Consider the following 19,561-nt stretch of genomic DNA (forward strand, 5'->3'; position numbering starts at 1 on the left):
ATCACTTTTTCTTTTTTTTTGGCAACCATGGCCCCTCTCTGCACGTACGTCGCAGCTTCTTTGGGAGAATACATAGAATGCCCACACACAAAGAAAGGAGGTCAACAGCTGGGAGGACAGGAGAAAGAAAAACAGCCTTGTTCACTGCTGACCACGACGACCAAGACCCCCTTTCCTTTCCCTCTTTCCTTGGCCGTGTCTCTCACCTTACCGACGCTCTTTTGCTACCCCACGCTCTTTACAAACTTCACCATGAAGACCTTCCAAGTTGCTGCCTTTGGCGCAACCCTCCTGCTGGCTTCGACTGCCTCGGCGCAGGGCCTCGTCGGCCTGGGCGACAAGACGGACGGAGATCTCGTCGCGAGCACGGCAAAGGACGCGCCCAAAGAGGCTGTACAGCTGGCCGCTGGCGCGGCCCTCGGCATCGTCGGTGGCGACGTCAAGGAGGTGCAGACGCTTGCGTCCGAGGGCGTCAATGCCGTCCACGTTGCCGGCTCGCTTGTCCCCGATAAGTCGGCCGGTCAGATCCTTCAGCGCCGCGAGGGCGAGGGCGACGACCTCAACCTCGAGGACGCCCTTGCCCCGCTTACCGCCATCACGGACAAATTCACGGGCTCCGCCATCAAGACTCGTGACGGCGACCTTGGCTCCAATGTGGTGACTGACACCATTGACGAGGTCACGGGTCTCCTTGGACTCGACGGCCTTGCCTCGGAGGTGCACAAGAGGGCCGATACTGGCGCTGATGAGCTCACCGGCGTCCTCAGCACAGTTGAGGGTCTCCTTGGCGTCAACGCCGATAGCAGGAAGCGCGCTGACACCGGCGCTGACGCGCTTACGGGTGCTCTCGACACGGTTGAGGGTCTCCTTGGCGTCAACTCCAAGGGCAGGAAGCGCGCTGATCCCGGCGCCGATGAGCTCACGGGTGTCCTCAACACGGTCGAGGGTCTCTTTGGCGTCAACGCCGATAGCAGGAAGCGCGCTGACGCTGGCGCTGACGCGCTCACGGGTGCTCTCGACACGGTCGAGGGTCTCCTCGGCATCAACGCCGATAGCAAGAAGCGCGCTGACGCCGGCGCCGACGAGCTTACGGACGCCCTCAAGACGATCGAAGGCCTTCTCACCACCAATGTCGGACAAAGCAAGCGCGCCGATGCCGGTGCCGACGAACTCACGGGTGCCCTCAAGACGATTGAGAGTCTTCTCAGTGCCAACACTGACCAAGTGAAGCGCGCCGACGCCGGTGCTGATGAGCTCACGGGAGCCCTCAAGACCGTTCAGGGTCTCCTCGGCATCAACACCGCACGAAGGAGCGCCGATGCAGGTTCCGATGAGCTGACGGGCGCAGTCAGCACCATTACAAAGCTCGTCGGCCTCAACCTCGGCGAGAGGAAGAAGCGCGACAAGGTCGAGGGCTACCACAACAACTCGCCCCTCTTCTTTGCTAGCGTGTCCGACGCCGCCGGAAAGCTCGTCAAGATGGTCGGACAGGGCCTGCCCAACGACGTGCCTACGACGAGCAAGCGTGTCGTCGACGAGCTCGAGACGGCCTTTGTCAAGCGTGCTACCCACACAGAGTCTTCGCCACTGACCGACTACGAGAAGAAGCTGTCTGCGGCCTTTGGAAAGTACACGGCTGCCGTCAAGGACCTCCTGCCCGCGCTGCCCGAAACGCCCGCGGCCAAGCGCGATGCCGGTGTCGACGACAACGCCCTCACGGACCTTGCCAAGGCTTTCCTCGACGAGCTCCACGCCAGGGACCTCGTCCTGCCCCCCCTCGAGATCCTCCCCGGTTCCGGCCCTAAGGCCAACGCGTTTGCACAAGAAGCCAAGGAAGGGCTGACCAAGGCTTGGGAGTCGCTCCACATCGCCAAGCGCCACCAGAAGATGTCAAAGCAGCGCAGGCATTGATTGACCAGCGCTTTTCTCCCTCTTTCCTTCCCTCTAATTACCCTTTCCACTTCATCATAGCCAATACTTCGTGTCCATCACTTTTTTTCCCCGCATTTCCTTTTTCAGCTTCAGCACGGGTCCGTGGATACCATGGACCTACCTTTTACACTTCAAAATATGATCGTCTTGTTTGACACACCCCGACGTCATGGCCATCTTGTGGCGCTTGCTGAGCCTGAAAGCAATACCATCATGAGAAAATCGGTCGAGTCCAAAAGGAGCAAAACCTAGAAAGTCAGGCCGTGGGAAGAAGGATGCCTGCATTGAACATGGGTGCAGCCGTCGCCAGACCGGGCCGGCCGCACGGCACCACGCCTAAGTAAATATACCGCCCATCGGGGAAACAAATTCCGTACGTACTGGACGTGCGAGGTTAGATTAGCCGCCACGAAGGCCTGACAGACTGACTGCATGTATTGAGCGAGAGCGTAACCGGTACTACTTCTGCTGAACGCTGTACCATTTTCAATTGTTGTGCAGTGCATCTCGAGCTCTAAAAGCGGTTAGACTCTAACCCAATGCAGGCGCCCGAAATAAGCAAGCGAAGGTTTCAGGCGGTCCCCTTGCTCGTACAGTGCAGCATTAAGAGCCAACGAGTAGTAGTGGTATTCCTCGCATTCTCAGGCCTAAGAGTGTTTCAATAACGGTGTCCATGACCCTGCGTCGTCATTGCTTGTGTGCGTACAAAAGCTAAATGTGGCTAGACTGAGGAGCATGTACGGCGCGATGCAGTCCGCGAGCAAAGTAAGCTCCAAACGCTAGTGTAGGAGTAGTCGAGCTCGCGAAAATTGTGTCAGGGTTATCGAGATGCTTTAAATTGATAGAGCCTCCGGCGTACCTCGTTCTCAGTTTCGACTGCTGAGAGACTACGTATCACTTACTAGCTTACTACTCCTACTATTTGGAGTGCGACGGCCCAAAGTGGTTTATGCATTGCAGCCTTTTACCGAGGACACCGCCTGCTCTGTCCTTGCTGATATGCCTCACAGCTGTAGCCGCCCCTTTTAGGTTACTGAATACAGGCGCGGTAGTGCGGGCGTGTGCAGCCGCGCACACGCACAAAGAGTACGTTGAGCATCGCCACGCACGGCCCGCACAACGTTTATTGCAACATGGGCAGCCTCTTAGCCCGTCCGCCTCGGCTTTCAGACGAACATTCTGAGACGGCTCGGAAATCGAGGACGAGCTCGTGGGATGATTTTGCCGATCATGAAGGTGCACACACTTTGTAGGACGAAGCTATGATTGATCGATCTTGATTGGCTTTTGCGAAATAGGAGCTTGTTTTGTGCCCTGCATATGTTTTCTAACTATGATGGCATGCACTCCGAGTTCTGTTGCATAGTTGGGGCTCAACCACACGAGGAAATGATGTACACATGCAAGGCCAAGTAGAGGCCGAATGCCTGTACGGTCACCGTTCGACGTCGAATAGAAGCCAAAAACCGGGACGGGTGGGCCGCCTCATCGAGGAGGGAGTAGTGATAGGAGCAGCACGACGTCAGGGTCATTATTGCGTTTGGTGCCCGTCCCGGAGTATTTCGGTTTCCATGCCCTTCAGCCCGCTTGAATTGTTTGCCGCTGAGACGTTTAAAGGCAAGGGCTCGCTTCGGTGCAGCCGCTGTCTAGGCCTGTCCCCCCTCCGCTCCTTTCAGCCTATATCACCGTACCGTCCTGTCACAGGCAACCCCTCTTCCCTTCTCGACTCCGACACGCCACCCTTGGGCTCCCGTAAACCCGTCGTTGGCCCCAGCTTGCCCTCCTGAATTACGACACATCTGCGACTGGTCATCCTCTCGGCAATCGCGCAGATAAAAATAATTTAGGGCTCACTTATTCCCCACATTTCTTCATTTAGGCGGTGGATAAAAAGAGGCGCAAGAAAAGAGCCATGCGGCTTCCTGTCACGTCCCTCCTTCCCTTGCTCGTCGTTGTCCTCCTCCTCGACGTTACCGCCGTCACCTCGACATTCATCCCCACCGACAGCACACAGCAGACAAGAGGCGTGCGCCTGGACAAGAGGACCAAGCGGGCAGCCAAGATGGACGCAAAGACGTTTGCAGACACCGAATTCACCCACCTCATTGTCGGAGGTGGAACCGCGGGCTTGGCCCTGGCGGGGCGCCTCTCGGAGGTGCAGAGCTACACCGTGGGCGTCCTCGAAGCTGGACCATCGGGCGTGGGCGACCCCATCAATGACATTCCCGGCATGTTCGGTGCCAATCTGGCATCCAAGTACAACTGGAACCTCACGTGCGTGTCCTCCCTTTCTTCTCTTCAACGAGGCCTTTCCTCCTTCCCATTGCTGACTAGCCCGCTTGTGCTACAGGACCACGACATCAGAAAGCGGAGCGCCGGCAATTGCCTGGCCGCGTGGAAAAGTCCTCGGTGGCTCCTCTGTCCTCAACTTCCTCGTCTGGGACCGAAGTGCCTCGGTCGAGTACGACGCCTGGGAGCAGCTGGGCAACCCAGGATGGAACTGGAAGAACCTCTACAAGTACCTCAAGAAGAGCGAGGAGTTCCACACGCCTTCGGCCGACGACGCCAAGAAGCTCCACATCCAACCCAACGCGGCAAACTACGGCGACAAGGGCCCCATCCAGGTCTCCTACCCGCGTTACATCTCTGAGCAGGTCCAGCGCTGGATCCCTGCCCTCCAGAGCCTCGGCATTCAGCGCAACAACGAGCCACTGGCCGGCAAAAATGTCGGCGCCTCTGTCCAGCCGTCCAACATCAACCCCAACAACTCGACGAGGTCGTACTCGACGGCATACGTCATTCCCCACGAGCAGCGCAAGAACCTGCACATTGTCACCGAGGCCACCGTGTCCAAGATTGTGCTCGAGAAGAGCGGTGCTGAGCAAAAGGCCACCGCCGTCGAGTTCTACGTCAACGGCCAAAAGTACACCGTCAAGACATCGAACCAGGTCATTGTCTCGGCCGGCTCCGTCCACACGCCCCAGATCCTCGAGCTGAGCGGCATCGGCGCCAAGAGCGTTCTCGACAAGGCCGGCGTCAAGCAGCTCGTTGACCTGCCTGGCGTGGGCGAGAACCTGCAGGACCACACGTACACCAGTGCCGCCTACGAGATCAAGGAGGGCATCGCCACGCTTGACTCGCTGCGCAACAACGAGACCTTTGCCGCTCAGCAGCAGAAGGCCTACCAGTCCAACCAGACGTCTATCCTCGACGAGACGGTGCCCAGCATTGCCTACCTCAGCCTCAAGGAGCTCGTTGGCGACGATAAGGCTGCACAGCTCCAGAGCGAGGCAAAGGACTACGTGAACAAGAGCACGAGCACGTACAAGTACGTGCTCGAGAAGCAGCTCGACTTCCTCACCAAATACCCAGACACCGTCGGCCAGATGGAGATGATTGCCATCGACGGCTACTTTGCCACGAGCGGCGCTCCCGAGACCAACAAAAACTACGTCACCTTCCTCGCTGCTCAGCAGCACCTCCTCAGCCGCGGCCACGTTCACATCAACTCGTCGGACGTCAACACTGCCCCCGTCATCTCGCCCAACTACTTTGACGCGCCCTTTGACCTCGACATTTCGACGGCAGGGACCGAGTACATGCGCAAGATTGCCAACAGCTCGGCCTACGCCGACCAATACATCACCAAGGAGGTCCTCCCCGGCGACGTGGACATCAAGAACTACACGCTCAAGACCTTTACCACCGAGTACCATCCCATCGGCACAGCGTCGATGCTCCCCCGCGCCAAGGGCGGCGTCGTTGACCCCTCGCTCAAGGTCTACGGCACGTGCAACGTCCGTGTCGTCGACGCCTCGGTCATCCCCATCCACATCAGCGCCCACATCCAGAACACCGTCTATGGCGTCGCCGAGTACGCCGCCGACATCATCAAGGGGCTTCAAAAGTGAGGCGCCGAGCCCTTGTAACCCATTCCCCCCCTTGCCAATTTCGCGTTTCCCTCGTGTTTTCCCCTTTCTTTGTATTGCCGATCGATCGATCTTTTCAAACGATCTCGGCCCCACCCCTCTTTCTCTCTTAAGGTCTCCTTCAGCACGGCACTCCTAGACTACGGGGGCATGGACATTCCCCCGTCACAACTCCTTGTCCTCCCCATTGTCCTCCTCCTCCACTCGCACAAATTTGTGACAAACTTCCACAATCAATCAATCAAGCAAGCTCAAATTCTGAAGCGCACTAAATGTGGAGAGGCAAAAGATGCAGAACTCTGGGCGAGAGCTGTCGTGGATAAGCCAAGCTACCAATTTCAGCGAGATTTTCTCATCTCGGACATTCATGGCTTCGATTCTCTGAAGCTGAAGCGGGCAAAAGCAGGACGACGGCCGAGGGCAATGATGAGCCCGGAAGGCCGTTGTAGGAAAATTTTCCATCTTTGAAGCGGCTTCGAATCCCGAGCTTGTAGCACTGTACAACACCACTAGTACTACTAGCTACACTGTTATACAGTGGGCAAGCAGCGGATATGTGAGGGAGACCAAATGACGGAAACTTTGCGACCGTGATGAGATCTGGACACGGCGAGCGAACCGCGATTTGCCTCAGCGCCGCTTTCCCCTGGAAAGGTGGCTTGCAGAATCTATATAAGTAGAGGAAGTAACGAGCGAGGACGAGCAAAAGAAAGAGCCCCATTTGAGCCCTCTCACTGAGGAATAGGACATCATGGCCCTCTTGCTCTTTTCGTTCCTCTCCTTCCTCGCGGTCCTCAACCTCGTCCTGACTCCACCTACCTCTGCGCTCCCGAAACGCAGCAACAAGCCCGAGATCTCCATGACGATCTACAACAACTGCCAACAGGCCTTTACCCCGCGCTTCTCGTCTGCTCCCTCGCCGTCGTTCCAGGCGCGCGAGATCGGGTCAAAGGATTCCCATGTCTTCACTTTCGACTCGCAGAGCTTGTGGAAGGGCCAGATCTGGGCGCCGTTGCCCGGCCGCGCGAGCGGTGCGACGACGAGGGCCGAGATCGACTTTGACTCGGGCGATTACGACATTGTCTTGTGAGTGACCTAGGTGGTACCTCCCTTTCTGTCTTTCAGCAGCTCAAAAGTGGGAGCACCCACAGGGACAAGGGCTTCAACGTTGCAGTCTACCTCGAGCACCAAGGCAAAAAGTACGAAGACAGCTGCAATGCCGCCGTCTGCTCCGATGCCAACTGCACCGATGCCTACCGAAAGGAGAGCGGGCTACTGCAGGGGACGAGACAGGGCGACTCGACGCAGGCTCCCAACCACGCCTGCCCGGCCGACTTCCTGACATGGGTCGTGAGCTTCTGTTAGAAAAAGACATACGAATATAACATTGCAGTAGATCGGTGCGGCGCCATGCCTGGGAGGCCGTTTGTCAAGATACTCGTACATGTGTGCGTCAAGAGGAGAGAAAGAAAAAGACCCGAGAGAAGTGGTTGGACCAGTGCTGCGTGTGGAGACGGGAAGAGAGTCTAGTCTGGGCGTCAGATTAGGAGTCGACGCGGTCGGAGAGGTTGAGAAGAAGCGTGGCGAGGCATCGCTTGGTAATGTGGTCGTTTTTGAGCAGCTGTGAAAAGGTGGCGTCGCGCAGAGGTGCGGGCAGACAAGCCCGGAGAGCTTCGCGAGCGCTATTTGAGCATTTGGTCATGTCAGCTCAATACGCCGCTGAATTCATGCAGAAGAAGCTCACCGAGGATTGTCGCTGAGACGGAGGTAGCACCGGACGACGTGCTTGAGCAGCCGCACAGCTTGGCTCTCGACAATCTGCGTCACCATGTTGCTCAGGACAGTGCCGACGGCGTAGAAACGCTCATATGTCTGGCAGATATAGGCCAAGCCTGTGTCGTCGAGAAGAATCTTTTGGACGATGAAGATGGCTACCGTCTTGCTGAGCTCGGAGCCCGTCTCCATGATGCGAAGGCAGAGGGGGATGATCTCCGTCGAGAGGAGGAAGCTGATGATGTCGCTGTTGTCGTTCTGCTTGACAAGAGCCCCAATGACACCGAGCGACGTCAGGCGCAGGTATTCGAAAGGCCGAGTCTTGGAGGTCGTGTTGAGGAATGGATAGAGGAACAGGGGGATGTGAGCTGCGAAAGAGATTTTCATCAGTCTCAGAAGCCTTGCAGGAAGTGTCGTAGAGACGAACCGTTGAGAAAAAGCACCCTGGTCTCTGGATGGCTGGCCACGCATTGAAGAAGGGCCAGCGCATTGCACACCCTGTTCGAAGCATGTGCGCTAAGCGACGAGGGCGTAAGCATCGGATAGACCGAGATGATCTCTTGCAATAGGGATGACATGACGCCTAGTTGAGAGAATGCCGTCAGTATCAATTCGGCGTACGATTAGGAGAAAGGGGCAACCACTCACCAAAACTGTGCCAAAGGACCAAGGCCAGATCTTCGTACTGCTCGCGTTTCTTGCTCAACTCCAGCAGCGCAGTCTCGCGCTGCGTCGAGCTTCCAGCAAGCGCCTCTGCTCCCGTAGCTCCTGTAGCGGGGCCTTGACCCTGCCCCGAGAACTGGGCGCCCTGCTTGTTTGCCGAGATAATCGAGGCTGGGTCAGGTCTCTGGCACAGCTGGGTGATGAGGTGGTAGACGCTGAGAGCCGTCGTTGGCGTTCCGCCTGGCCCTGTGCCCGCAGGAATAGATGGTCCAGAGGTTGCAGCTGGACCAGCAGCTGCCAGCATCGAAGGCCCCAGGTCGACGCCAGCCAGCGATCCGCCCATTGCAGGTCCTACACCGCCGGAATTGGCCGCGCTGTTGTTGCTGTTATTGTTGCTGTTGTTGGCGGTGGAGCTGCTTCCTCCCTGCTGAGGATTGGGCGTTGACGAGGCACCGGAGCTCGCGCCCGAGCCTGGCTGCTCCTTTGCCGTCTGCATTGTCGGAACCAGTGCTCGATGTCGAGAGTAGCACAGAGCGGCAAAGTGACGAGAGGAAGATTGGAAAAGCGGCTCGCGTGGCATTCCTCTCGCACTCCACAAAGAAAGACGCCCTCTATTTTATTTTTTTCCCCTTCCTCGAGAAGATTGGCCAAGATCAAGAGTGCTACAGCCTCATGATTCTGCGATATGCCGCACGGCGCTTCTCGACTTCGGCTCGAAGGCTCATCAAGGAAGAAGGGTGGCAAGGCAAGGGCGCGAATGTGGTAGACTTGCTCGCATCGAGGTCGCTGCTGCAGCAAACGACGGCGCCCAACTCGCTGCGAAAGCACCTCGACGAGGCTGAGCGGACAGTGTACGCGGGCGTGGATCCTAGCGCAGACAGCTTGCACGTCGGCAACCTTCTCCCGCTACTCGCCTTGCTCCACTTTGTCAGACAGGGCCACAGTGCGGTAGCTCTGGTGGGTTAACTTTCCTCGCATCCCATCTCCGTCAGACACTGAGTTGCTTCAAATAGATCGGAGGTGCGACCGGAAGCATCGGAGACCCTTCGGGACGAGACACCGAGAGATCGTCCCTGTCAACCGAACAGCTCCAACACAATGTCTCGAGGATCACAGAGCAGGTGCACAGCTTCTTCGAGAGGGCAAACGAGCACCTTGCTAGCAAGCGCAAAGGGGAGGGAGAAGAATCACCAGTGGGCAAGGTGACGGTGGTCGACAATGCCGACTTTTATCGAACAATGAGCATGCTTGACTTTTTGAGAGACGTCGGACGATATGCGAGGGTAGGCTCTATGCTTGCCCGCGACAGGTGAGTCACCGCGAAGCTCTCATGCGGCACGGTGGCCGTGCTGACGGTAGCATTAGCGTCAAGAACCGACTCCAACCCTCAACGCCCGATGCAGCACCGACTGGCCTCTCCTTCACAGAGTTTTCCTACCAGCTGCTCCAAGCTTACGACTTCAGCGTGCTACACAAGGAGTGGAACTGTACTGTCCAGCTCGGCGGATCAGACCAGATGGGCAACATCTCCGCCGGCATTGACCTAATCCGCCGCCGCCAACATAGCCTATTGGAGTCTGGCATCAGCGAGGGCCCCGAATCGCTGTCCCAGTCGTCGGAAAAGGACGAGCCTTCACCAGCGTACGGCTTGACTTTGCCGCTCCTCACAACTTCCTCTGGCGCCAAATTCGGAAAGTCCGCCGGCAACGCCGTCTGGCTCTCGTCAGATCGGTGCTCCGACTATGAATTCTACCAATTCTTCCTCCGCTGCTCCGACGGTGAGGTCAGGAGCTACCTGCGGTGCCTCACGATGCTATCACTCGAGGATGTGGACGAGATTTTGCGGGAGCACGACAAGAACAGACGCGAGAGAATCGCGCAACGGGCCCTCGCAAGAGAGATGGTCCTGCTTGTGCGAGGACGAAAGGCGTTGGACAGAGCCGAGATCGCGACAAAGATTCTCTACGAGAAGCGCATCAGAGAGGTGACGAGGGAGGATGTCTTGTCCACATTTGGCGAAGAGCAGTCGACGAATGGCAAAAAGGTTCTGGTCCGGTTGGCGACAAAGGATGCCGTCGGCGTGAGCATCGGAAGTCTGGCCGCGTCCACTGGCCTCGTCAAATCACGCGGCGAGGCCACAAGGGCGATGAAGAGCGGTGGCCTCTACGTCAACGACGTGCCCGTCAAGGACCCCAGACAGACACTGAGACACCAGAACTTTGTGTCGGGCAACCAGACGCTGGCTGTCTTGAGTCTTGGGAGCAAGGAGCACCGTATCCTTATGATCGACGAGATTGATCGGAGTTAGACCACAGATCACGAGAAAGCGGACAAGGCCAACCACCCTTCACAAGAACCCGCCTCGGGTGAGCAAGAAGCTGCTACAAACGACCAAATGAAATAGAAGGACCAATGAGGAGGTATCTAATGTACTGTAGAGAAGCAAATGTGAAGAAGAGGACTATTTAATCTGATGATGTTATGCTGTGTGTGCGCGATGCTCCAATATTATTGCTTGAGTCGCTAATGCTATCCCGGGGTCCCTTACTGCTGCTGCAGATCTTGATCCTGCTCCATGTTGGCCTCTCTGTTCTGTCTGTCTTGCTCCTGCTCGCGCTTGGGCACTACGGCCTCCCAGAGAAGCTGCGTCACCAGCTCATCTGCATGCACACATCAGCAACTTTGTCATCTGTGGTCCGTAGGCCGAGTCGTTCACTCACAATTGGTAGGAACATGATCCCTGAGCATCGACCTCGCAAAGACCGGTTCGCTAAACTTTGTCGTGACATCCTCAACGAGCCTCATGATCACTCTGGCTGCCTCTGCTTGTTTCTGGCTCTGCTGCGCCTCCGTCTGCGTCGTGCCGCGCGAGCTGTGAGAGTTTCTGACGTCGTCGGACATGGACATGTGAGCCGTGACAAAGACCTGCTGAGCTTCGAGGTGGTAGACCTGACCGGGCGGGTAGAGCTTGTCGGAATCCATGCTGGCTCGCATGGTCTTGATGAGGCTCCAGAGCCAGTCAGCCACCTCCTTCTCTTCGTCTTCTTCCTTGTCCCTGTCTTCTTGGAACGGATGACTGTACTGCTGGCCCGCCGGGCGCCTCTTCGCCTTGTCTTTATTTAATCGCGGGTCCTCGGACACGCCCGGATCGCGGTATCCGGCGTCTGTTGCCCTGTTCCTGGTTCGTCCCTCGGCGAGCTCTTGCACGTCAAACGCCAAGTTTCTCTCGTGCTCCGGCAGCTCCGTTGGTCGCTGCATCATCGCCTCCTCATCGTCCTGCTCGCGTCCTTGCTCGAGAGCGGCCCGTTGGGTATCGCGCTTCCTGCGCTGGTAGAGTCCTACAACGCGGCCGACAATCTCTTGAGCCATGGTGCTCTCACGCTCGTCCGAAAGGCTGAATGCGACAGCCTTCATGTCTCGCACCCAGCCAAGGGAGAGGTACGGCACCATATCGTGGCCGTGGACTACGGTAGTGCAGAGACCCTTGCAGTATCGACTCAGGTCTGCACTTGTCGTTGCTGGGCAGCCATAGCCATAGACATGGATCGGTCTGCCGGGAGGCAGGATCGAATCTAGTGACGTGACAAAAGGTGACGAGATGCGTGGGTGTCGAATCGCACTGGCTTCGGGGTGGTCCAGGACGGCCTGCTGGAACAGGTCCGAGGGCGTAGACAAAAGCAGGGCGAGCAGAACACCGACTCCAGCGCCAAGAGAATGGCCCGTGATGACTAGACCATAGTTCGGGGAATCGAGGAGAGCCGTTCTGAGCGTCTCGAGGACGATACTACCCTTTGTCGACAGCCGCTGTGCAGATGCAAGCATGCCCGAATGGACCTGATACCGATGATGTGGCTTGCCGCCAGGCACGCTGATGTCGACATAGTCGCACGTCAGGTCCGTCAGCATGTCCGACAGACCCAGTGTCCCTCGACACGTCAGCACGATTGCCTTTGCCTCATCGTCACGAGAAATGTAGTTGACAATCGGGGCCATCTCTGCAGTACGGCGCCGGGTCAGTTCCAGCGCGTCAGAAGATCGAGGAGCAACTCACTCTCGGAATGAAATGGCGTGTTGGCACCCTCGCAATACGAGCTGAGCAGCACGTTGTTCGGCGGAATGCCCACATGGTGAGCGTACGAAAAGATATTTGCGCTCCTCTCGCGCGTGTCGGCGAAGAAGTACTGGCCGTCGCCAATGCCGAGTACGCGCATGACATTTTGACCGTAGGCGGCACTCGAATGCCTGCTGAAGCGACGCAGATTCTTGACGAGATGCTGACGTGGGAAGGCACCGGGCGCACCTTCTGGCCCCTCTTCCGCCCCGTCCGTCGTGGTCGTCGTCGTGCTCTGCGTGTGAGTGTGTGTGCGAGAGGCAAAGGAGCGGATTGATCCAATAGATGGTGCGCGGGAACGCCGCTTGCGTCTCATAGATGCGGAGTCGTACGAGGCGCCTGTATTTGGATTCTGCGTGACGCCCGTCGTACCCGGCGGAGGCGCAGGCAGGTCTTTGTCGATCTGAGGCTTCTTTCTGAACGGCTTCTCTTCTCGCTTGGCGTCCTTTGACGGGGTACGGGGGCTGATGGGCTGCAGTGGGGTTTTCTGCGAAGCAGCAGTCGCATCTTCAGGGTGAAGATTGTGCCGCGTATTTCCACCGCCGCCTTTCAAGGAAGACTTTGCCTTGTGCAGCGCTCGATTGAGCCCGGTCCCAATATCTTGACCGTTCCGTGCCTGGCTCGCTGCAACCGGCGTGGCTGTGCCCGCATCGCTCGCTGTCATTGGCGAATCGAAGTCTTTCCTCTTTGAGGCCAGCCTGGGCGAAGAACCGCTTTCCATCTCGCTGTCTTCTACCTCCTCGTCTTGGATGTGGACTTGCTGAACGACTCGTCTTTTCTGGATTAATCTCCTCGTCATGGTCCGAACAACCTCCTGGACCCTCTGCTTGGACTCGTCTGGCCGCTCCAACGTCTGTTTCCTCGAGACGGTTGCAATGCTCGTCTCCGCTGGCCTTCCATTGGGTGCTTCGGGGATGCTAGTCATCGACTCGTCGACAATTGGAGACAAGGAAGAGTTTCGCATCGACCGCTCTACCTCCATCCAGTCCTCGTCTTCAGACGACCGGCGACCACTTTCATTGCCATTGGAGGACGGCGGCACTGCACGCTCAGCCCGTTCGCTCGAGAACGCGTTGAATGGGTTGGGAAAGCGAAGCGACTTGCTGTCTTTTCGGGGTTGCTGCGGCCTGCGATCCTTCGTTGTTGTCGTGGTAGTCGTTGTCGTCTCCTCAATGACCTCGGTCGTCTCTGTCGTGATCTCGTATATGGCACCACCGTCGCGACCCTTTCCCTTGCGCCTGAATATCCGCTTTACATCCCTTGGCCTCGTGTTCCCATTGGGTCCTACCTCTTGACGGAGCTGGCCCAGGACGAGTCCCCTCTCGAGGTCTGCTTGGTCCGACTGCTGAAGAATCTCGCGCATGTCCTCGGTCAGCTCGTCGTCTCGAAGCTCGGCAGCTGCAATGACCGTGCCATTGGGTGTCGCTTGACCGCTCGAAATAGGATCGTCCTCTTCCACCGCGCCGACAAGGTAGTCGAGATCGTCGAGGAGACCCAGCGGCTCCTCGAGACCACTTGCGTCTCTCGGCAAGCGGTGAGCTGAAGCGTCATAGGATTGCTCTATGTCTTCGAGGTCGAGGTCTTCGTCACCTCCTGCAAAGATAGACCTCGGTCGTACCATCGACGAGAGCGCGGAGCGAATGCTTCCCATCGACCGGCGCTTCCGCTCTTCCCTCCTACCTGACAAAGAGCCATCACTTCGGAGGACCGACGAGGTCCTGCTGGGAATGGGCCCTGGAAGTGCAGGAGGCCCATCGTGCTGCTGTAATGCGCTCTTGACAAAGTTGCCAGGCCCGACGAGCTGGGCGCGCCAGCTCTTCATCTCCGTCTCACCAAGGACGATGCAGTCGTACAGGACGCGCGTCTTCTGCGTCTTTGCCGTTCGCCGGTACGTTGCGTTCTGCACCACAGCAAACGTCGTGATGGCCTTTGTCAGGGCGCCGAGTGCACGAATGCCACCGCCGGCCTGGACGACCAAGGGGTCGTTGCCACCGAGCTCTCGCTTGAGGAGACCAATGAAGCTCGAGAGGGCCCTCGATGTCTCGTTGGATCCAAAGATGCCATCGAGGATGCGTACCGACTCATCAGCCGCGCCCAAGCCGGCCTTGATTGACGTCCCCGCGAGGTAGAAGCCCGATTGGGCAAACAGCTCAGCGAGCGTAAAGGTGTGGTGGATCAGGTAGACGCCGAGGGCAGTATACTTGTCGAGGACTGAGAGAAAGGCCGACGACTGCTCTTTTCGGACGAGCTCCTTGACGCCGTACGTGGGGGATCTGCCGACGTTTTGGGCATCCCACTGCTCGCCATTTTTGAGCGCATGTATCGCCCTTGCGGTGCCCACGGCGCTGATGAGAGCGCGTCGCGTCAGGCCGAGGCCCATTCCTGTGCCGTACTTTGCCGTCTCGAGGATGACCTCGATGAAAAAGGCCGTCGACTTGAGAGAGACGCGAGCCAGGAGCGCGAGATTGGTCACCATGTCGGCCAAGTTCTGGGGCAGGAGCGTGGAACCCGTGGCGAACTGGACGATGGCCGCGCTGGCGCCGCTTCCTGGCGCGACCTGGGCTTGCGTCTGGGCGAGCTGCTTGAGCGTCTCGGCGACGTCCATCGACCGACGGCTCTCATCTTCGTTATCGTGGTCGCCTCCTACGAGGGCCATCTTGGAAAGGCCATCAGCATCGTCGAGGGCGGGCCTGGACGGCCATCGAGCGACGGCCGAGGGCGCCTCCATTCGACTTGCGGCCTGGTGCGGTTCGAGAACGACTCTTTCGTGAATTCAATCGTGTCGCTCGGGTCGTGAGATCCTGCTTGTCACAATGGTGAAATGTGTATATGCGCGTGGTAGCGGACCGATTCGTGTAGGCTGGCTATGGAGTCTGGCTATATCGCAGACGATGGCATGGAAGAGCGGCGGTTTGAATCCCAACAATATAATGTCGCCGAGTCGAAGCTGAGCCAAGAAAGCCGGTTTCCTTTTCGAATGATCCGTCGCTCAAAATTTGGCAGGCAGGCAGGCAGCAGCGGTCCCTAAGGCGAGCAATGAGAAGCGATACCGATAGCAAGATTGGCTCTAATCCCCCCTGAATTTTTAACTCAAACGGCAACAAACACCTGAAAGAGGAGGCAGGTCCCTGTCAACAACGCGCGTCATGTTCTCCTCCGAGTTCCGCGCCCTCGTCGTAAGTTTCAATTTTTCAGGCAGTGATAGATCGAGTAGTGAAAGGGAGAGCAAGATGGAGTTGCCGGACGGGCGCAGGCCATGCGACGACGCAAATGAGACAAGGGTGCACCACACATCATTGAAAGTGCAGAGACGATCTTGTTTTGGAAGCTCGCAGTCAGTGTTTGCATGAGCCCGATGTGTAGTGAAGTAAGTAACACATACACGTGAAGGAGAAGTTCCGTCGGGCTACCGGTACCTTTTTTGTTTTCGGAAATCTGCAATCTTCCATCCGTCGGTACCAGATCGTCGAGGAGGATCAACAGCCATGGCATCGACGTCGGCGGCAGGAGCCCAGAACGGGACCGCGTCAGGGTCCGTCGAGACGAGCGTGGGCTCGACAATCTTTGCGCGCCTGCATCCGCAGCAGTACCTCTCTCGCTTTCTCGCCCTCTCGCTCCGGCCCGATGGCAGGAGTGCGCGGGCCTGGCGAGGCACCACGGTGGCGCCCTCGTCGATTTCGTCTGCGCAGGGGAGCAGCATGGTCCGGCTTGGTGGCACTGTAATTGTTGCGGGTGTCAAGGCAGAGATCGTTGACACAACGCAGGAGCCCGAAGAGGAGGAAGACGACGAAGACAATACAGAGGCGTCAGGGCGGCTTCTTGGAAGGAGATTGGTCCCCAACGTCGACCTGGGGCCCATGGCTAGCGCCCGCTTCAGGCCCGGCCCACCCGGGCAGGAGGCCCAGGTCGTATCGCACCAGCTCTACCACATCCTTTCTTCTTGCCCACCGCTCGACGCACGAAGCCTGACGATCGAGCGGGGCCACGCTGCGTGGTGCCTCTACGTCGACCTGGTCTGCATCGCCTACGACGGCAACGTCCTCGACGCCGCCCTGCTCGCTCTCATGACTGCCCTGCGCGAGACATCGCTCCCCGCGACGCGCTTCGACGTCGACGAGCTCCGCGTCATCTGCGACCCCGACCCAGCTACCGCAAGGCGGCTCGAGCTTAAGAGCCTGCCCCTCGCGTGCTCCTTTGGCATCGTCGACGGCTCGCACCTCCTCTGCGACCCAAACGCATTTGAGTCCACGCTCACATCGGCCTCGGTCGTCGTCGCTGTGAATGCGCTGCGAGAGACGGATGCAGACGAGGAAGAGGAAGAATTGATCCACGTCGAAACGTCTGGCCTGGCCAAGGCTCGCATCACCCACGAAGAGATGCACGATGCCAACCTGGCACCGTCTGCCGCCGGGGATCAGAGCGATGCCACGGTGAAGGAGGCACCTGATGGAAGCTCGATTATCATCAAAGACGAAGCCCTCACTCAGCTCTGCGTTCAGCGCGCCAAAGCACGCTGTCGAGAACTGCGATCTCTGGTCCTTTCGTCGTCATCATCACGGTCATAAATCACCGATATACACACGCCGGCATGGACTCTCTGTAACACTAGAAAAGAAATTACTCCAATGGCATCGATAGAGATTGCAACAGAGAGGCGGGTAACACCTAGTCCCTCAAGAGGGCGTTGACAATGTGACGCACCCTGAGCTGCTTGAGGTCCGTGTAGGTCTGGCCGACGCCGACAAAGTAGATGGGCAGGCCCGTGACACTCGTCGCCGTGAGCGAGGTACCGACCTTGTCGTCGACTAGTTGATGCATGTCAGCGCGCGCATCCACATGTATCAGGGACCAAGAGAGAGACTCACTGGTATCGAACTTTGTCAGGAGCATGCCGTCAAGGCCCCTCGGTCTGCTCACGCCACTGAAGTCCTTCAGGCTTCGGTCGAACTTCGTCAGCTGGTCCACTGCCTCGTTTCCCACGAGGGCCTCTCCGACAAAGATGATCTTGTCCGGGTCATTGACGGCGACAAGCTTGGCCAGCGCCCTCATCAGCGGTTCGTTGTCCTGCATCCGGCCGGCCGTGTCGATGAGGACAACGTCAAAGCCATTGGTCTTGGCGTAGCTGAGTGCATCCTTGGCGATGCCGGCCGCGTCCTTGCCATAGCCACGCTCGTAGAGCTCAATCTTGTTCCTGACGGTGCCGTCTGCCTCCTCGACACCATCGGCGACGCGCTGCCCGTCGACCTCGAGCTGGCCGAGGTTGCGTACATGCACACGCAGCTGCTCGACAGCACCGCTCCTAAACGTGTCGCAGGCGGCAATGAGGACGCGGAGCTTGTTCTGGAGCAGCCAGAAGCAGACCTTGGCCAGGTTGGTCGACTTGCCCACGCCATTGACGCCGACGAAGCAGAGGCTGTACGGGTCGACGGCACCCTGCTGCTGTCGCACCAAGGCGGATCGCTGCTTCTTGGACGAGATCTCGAGGAGGATGTCCGTGCTCGTCTTTGGTGTGAGGATCCTCGTGATGCTGTCCTCGAGCGCCTTCTTGACCTCGGACTTGATGCTGGAGAAGTTGCCGAGCTGCTTGCCCACGAGGCTCGAAGACACCGACTGGCACAGCTTCGAGGCCACATCTGCAGCGACATTCTTTGACTGGAGATGGGACTGCATCGCAGACAGTGCTGGGGCCAGGTCTTGGGCCGTCAAAGGCCGGTTGCCAGTCAGGCGGGAGAAGAAGCCACCGCTGCTGCCGCCGCCGTTTGCTTGCGCCGACGACGACGCGGCACCGAGGGAGGCAAAGCGCGAGAGGAAGCCAGCACCTGCTCCATTCGAGCCTGTCCCCGCGTCAGCCTCATCCTCGTCGTCATCCTCGTCCTCCTCATCGTCTTCGTCCTGGGCATCGTCGACATCTGCCAGATCGTACATGCCGTCTCTCCGCTTGCCCATGCTCTTTTCGTCGATCCACCCACTCAGGCTTCCCTTCTCGTCTCCGTTGCCCCTTGCCGATGCTGCTGTCGCTGCCGCCGCTGCTGCACCTGTCCCGACACCACCACTGCTGAAATCGAGCGCAGCCATGTCCTTGTCCGACACCGTTGCCCCATCCCATCTCCGCATCTCCTTGGCCGGCCCCTTGCTCTTCTTGCCCGTGGGCGTGCCGGGGGCAGACTCAGTCCCGCTGCCTACAGGCGACTCCTTGTTACTCCCGCCCTTCTTGCCCTTCTTGCCTGCACCTGAGATCTCGGCCTTCTTGAGCCTGTTGCGCAGCGCCTCGACGTTCTTGGCCACGTCCTTGCTGGCGCCATTCTGCCGCGGTGTCTCTTCCCCGCCGCTCGCTTCGACGCTGCCAGCCTCGTTGTCGGCGAGGGCAGCGACAGAGTTGCTGGATGCAGCCCGCGCCATGGGTGAACCGACACTGCCACCACCACCGGGGCCCTTTCGCTTCGACTGGGCCGCGCTCCTCTCGAGGGTCCTCAGCGTCTGCGCAAATTGCTGGTCCCACGCTGCGTAGGCCGCCTGGTAGTCCCGCTGGAGCCTCTTGAGCGAGTCCGAGCCCAGTCCGCCATCCTGAATCGTCGAGCTGCTCGACGCCGGCTGCGACTCGCGCGAGAGGGCTACCAGAAAGGGCCGGAAGCGCTGCAGAAAGTCGTGCTTGACCGTCTCGAGGAGCTGTTCGACGTAGGCGAGCTGGAGGATGCGTTGATGCACGGCGACAAAGACGCACTCGACGTCGTTGGCAAATGCATACCGGATCGTGTAGCTCTCGCGCTGAAAGGTGGAAGAGGAGACATCGTCTTGGAGAAAGGCCTGGACGACGAGGCTGTCGATGGGGTGCGACGACGAGCCCGTCGTCGAGGGTGGGATCTGGGGCGTAAAAGACCGCGAATAGAGGACGAGTCCCGTCTTGGTGAAGATGGTAAAGTGGTCGAGCATCCTCTGACTCTGCCCAAGCACTCGCCTGCGTGCCTGTCGCTCGATGCCAGTGTTGGAAGCAGGTTGAGGAAGAAGGCCGGATGCTGCTGCAGGGCCCTTGGGCCTCGTCCCAGAGGAAAGTCGCGCACGTGTGTCGCGCGTTGACTGACCGACCGACACTCCTCCACCAAAGAATCTGTGAAGGCCGCGCGGAGAGCCTGATAGATAGACCCTCTCTCATCTA

The 19,561-nt window shown here is 58.4% G+C and overlaps 8 protein-coding genes across 8 annotated transcripts; 5 read left to right on the top strand and 3 right to left on the bottom strand.

Moving 5' to 3' along the window:
• The first annotated feature begins 164 nt into the window (after positions 1–164).
• FA10DRAFT_266435 (hypothetical protein) lies at positions 165–2,091 on the top strand. The gene has a single exon (XM_025521491.1). It carries the CDS (start codon positions 253–255, stop codon positions 1,909–1,911), a length of 1,659 nt encoding a protein of 552 aa, XP_025377092.1. The 5' UTR covers positions 165–252; the 3' UTR covers positions 1,912–2,091.
• A 1,753-nt stretch (positions 2,092–3,844) lies between these two features.
• FA10DRAFT_229216 (alcohol oxidase) lies at positions 3,845–5,843 on the top strand (the record flags this gene model as incomplete). Its single annotated transcript, XM_025518780.1, has 2 exons — positions 3,845–4,206; positions 4,283–5,843. The coding sequence occupies 2 exons, from the start codon at positions 3,845–3,847 to the stop codon at positions 5,841–5,843; spliced, it is 1,923 nt and encodes a 640-aa protein (XP_025377093.1).
• Positions 5,844–6,468: 625 nt separating this feature from the next.
• FA10DRAFT_99885 (hypothetical protein) lies at positions 6,469–7,414 on the top strand. The gene is made up of 2 exons (XM_025525848.1): positions 6,469–6,947; positions 7,013–7,414. Exons 1-2 carry the CDS (start codon positions 6,613–6,615, stop codon positions 7,224–7,226), a joined length of 549 nt encoding a protein of 182 aa, XP_025377094.1. The 5' UTR covers positions 6,469–6,612; the 3' UTR covers positions 7,227–7,414.
• FA10DRAFT_230481 (Rcd1-domain-containing protein) lies at positions 7,405–8,640 on the bottom strand (the record flags this gene model as incomplete). The annotated part of the gene is made up of 4 exons (XM_025518822.1): positions 7,405–7,543; positions 7,606–8,002; positions 8,062–8,217; positions 8,283–8,640. 4 exons carry the CDS (start codon positions 8,638–8,640, stop codon positions 7,405–7,407), a joined length of 1,050 nt encoding a protein of 349 aa, XP_025377095.1.
• A 294-nt stretch (positions 8,641–8,934) lies between these two features.
• On the top strand, positions 8,935–10,786 carry FA10DRAFT_266438 (putative tyrosyl-tRNA synthetase mitochondrial precursor). The gene is made up of 3 exons (XM_025521492.1): positions 8,935–9,254; positions 9,311–9,606; positions 9,663–10,786. Exons 1-3 carry the CDS (start codon positions 8,970–8,972, stop codon positions 10,603–10,605), a joined length of 1,524 nt encoding a protein of 507 aa, XP_025377096.1. The 5' UTR covers positions 8,935–8,969; the 3' UTR covers positions 10,606–10,786.
• FA10DRAFT_266439 (hypothetical protein) lies at positions 10,677–15,484 on the bottom strand. The gene is made up of 3 exons (XM_025521493.1): positions 12,349–15,484; positions 11,018–12,292; positions 10,677–10,957 (listed from the first exon to the last, which is right to left on the bottom strand). The coding sequence occupies exons 1-3, from the start codon at positions 15,062–15,064 to the stop codon at positions 10,842–10,844; spliced, it is 4,107 nt and encodes a 1,368-aa protein (XP_025377097.1). The 5' UTR covers positions 15,065–15,484; the 3' UTR covers positions 10,677–10,841.
• Positions 15,485–15,554: 70 nt separating this feature from the next.
• On the top strand, positions 15,555–16,973 carry FA10DRAFT_274938 (ribosomal protein S5 domain 2-like protein; the record flags this gene model as incomplete). Its single annotated transcript, XM_025523242.1, has 2 exons — positions 15,555–15,588; positions 15,883–16,973. 2 exons carry the CDS (start codon positions 15,555–15,557, stop codon positions 16,971–16,973), a joined length of 1,125 nt encoding a protein of 374 aa, XP_025377098.1.
• Positions 16,974–16,988: 15 nt separating this feature from the next.
• On the bottom strand, positions 16,989–19,410 carry FA10DRAFT_301202 (P-loop containing nucleoside triphosphate hydrolase protein). Its single transcript, XM_025524950.1, has 2 exons — positions 17,274–19,410; positions 16,989–17,213 (listed from the first exon to the last, which is right to left on the bottom strand). Exons 1-2 carry the CDS (start codon positions 19,336–19,338, stop codon positions 17,074–17,076), a joined length of 2,205 nt encoding a protein of 734 aa, XP_025377099.1. The 5' UTR covers positions 19,339–19,410; the 3' UTR covers positions 16,989–17,073.
• Positions 19,411–19,561: the final 151 nt, after the last annotated feature.

This window comes from Acaromyces ingoldii, assembly GCF_003144295.1.
Source record: "Acaromyces ingoldii strain MCA 4198 unplaced genomic scaffold FA10scaffold_3, whole genome shotgun sequence".
NCBI lineage: Eukaryota > Fungi > Basidiomycota > Exobasidiomycetes > Exobasidiales > Cryptobasidiaceae > Acaromyces > Acaromyces ingoldii.

Coding starts and splice junctions, on each gene's coding strand:
- FA10DRAFT_266435 (XM_025521491.1), top strand. CDS start 253: ATGAAGACCTTCCAAGTTGCTGCCTTTGGCGCAACCCTCCTGCTGGCT.
- FA10DRAFT_99885 (XM_025525848.1), top strand. CDS start 6,613: ATGGCCCTCTTGCTCTTTTCGTTCCTCTCCTTCCTCGCGGTCCTCAAC. Junction 6,948..7,012: donor GGCGATTACGACATTGTCTT/GTGAGTGACCTA, acceptor GAGCACCCACAG/GGACAAGGGCTTCAACGTTG.
- FA10DRAFT_266438 (XM_025521492.1), top strand. CDS start 8,970: ATGATTCTGCGATATGCCGCACGGCGCTTCTCGACTTCGGCTCGAAGG. Junction 9,255..9,310: donor GCCACAGTGCGGTAGCTCTG/GTGGGTTAACTT, acceptor TGCTTCAAATAG/ATCGGAGGTGCGACCGGAAG. Junction 9,607..9,662: donor TCTATGCTTGCCCGCGACAG/GTGAGTCACCGC, acceptor CGGTAGCATTAG/CGTCAAGAACCGACTCCAAC.
- FA10DRAFT_266439 (XM_025521493.1), bottom strand. CDS start 15,064: ATGGCCCTCGTAGGAGGCGACCACGATAACGAAGATGAGAGCCGTCGG. Junction 12,293..12,348: donor CACGCCATTTCATTCCGAGA/GTGAGTTGCTCC, acceptor GCCGTACTGCAG/AGATGGCCCCGATTGTCAAC. Junction 10,958..11,017: donor GGATCATGTTCCTACCAATT/GTGAGTGAACGA, acceptor GTGTGCATGCAG/ATGAGCTGGTGACGCAGCTT.
- FA10DRAFT_301202 (XM_025524950.1), bottom strand. CDS start 19,338: ATGCTCGACCACTTTACCATCTTCACCAAGACGGGACTCGTCCTCTAT. Junction 17,214..17,273: donor CCTGACAAAGTTCGATACCA/GTGAGTCTCTCT, acceptor TGCATCAACTAG/TCGACGACAAGGTCGGTACC.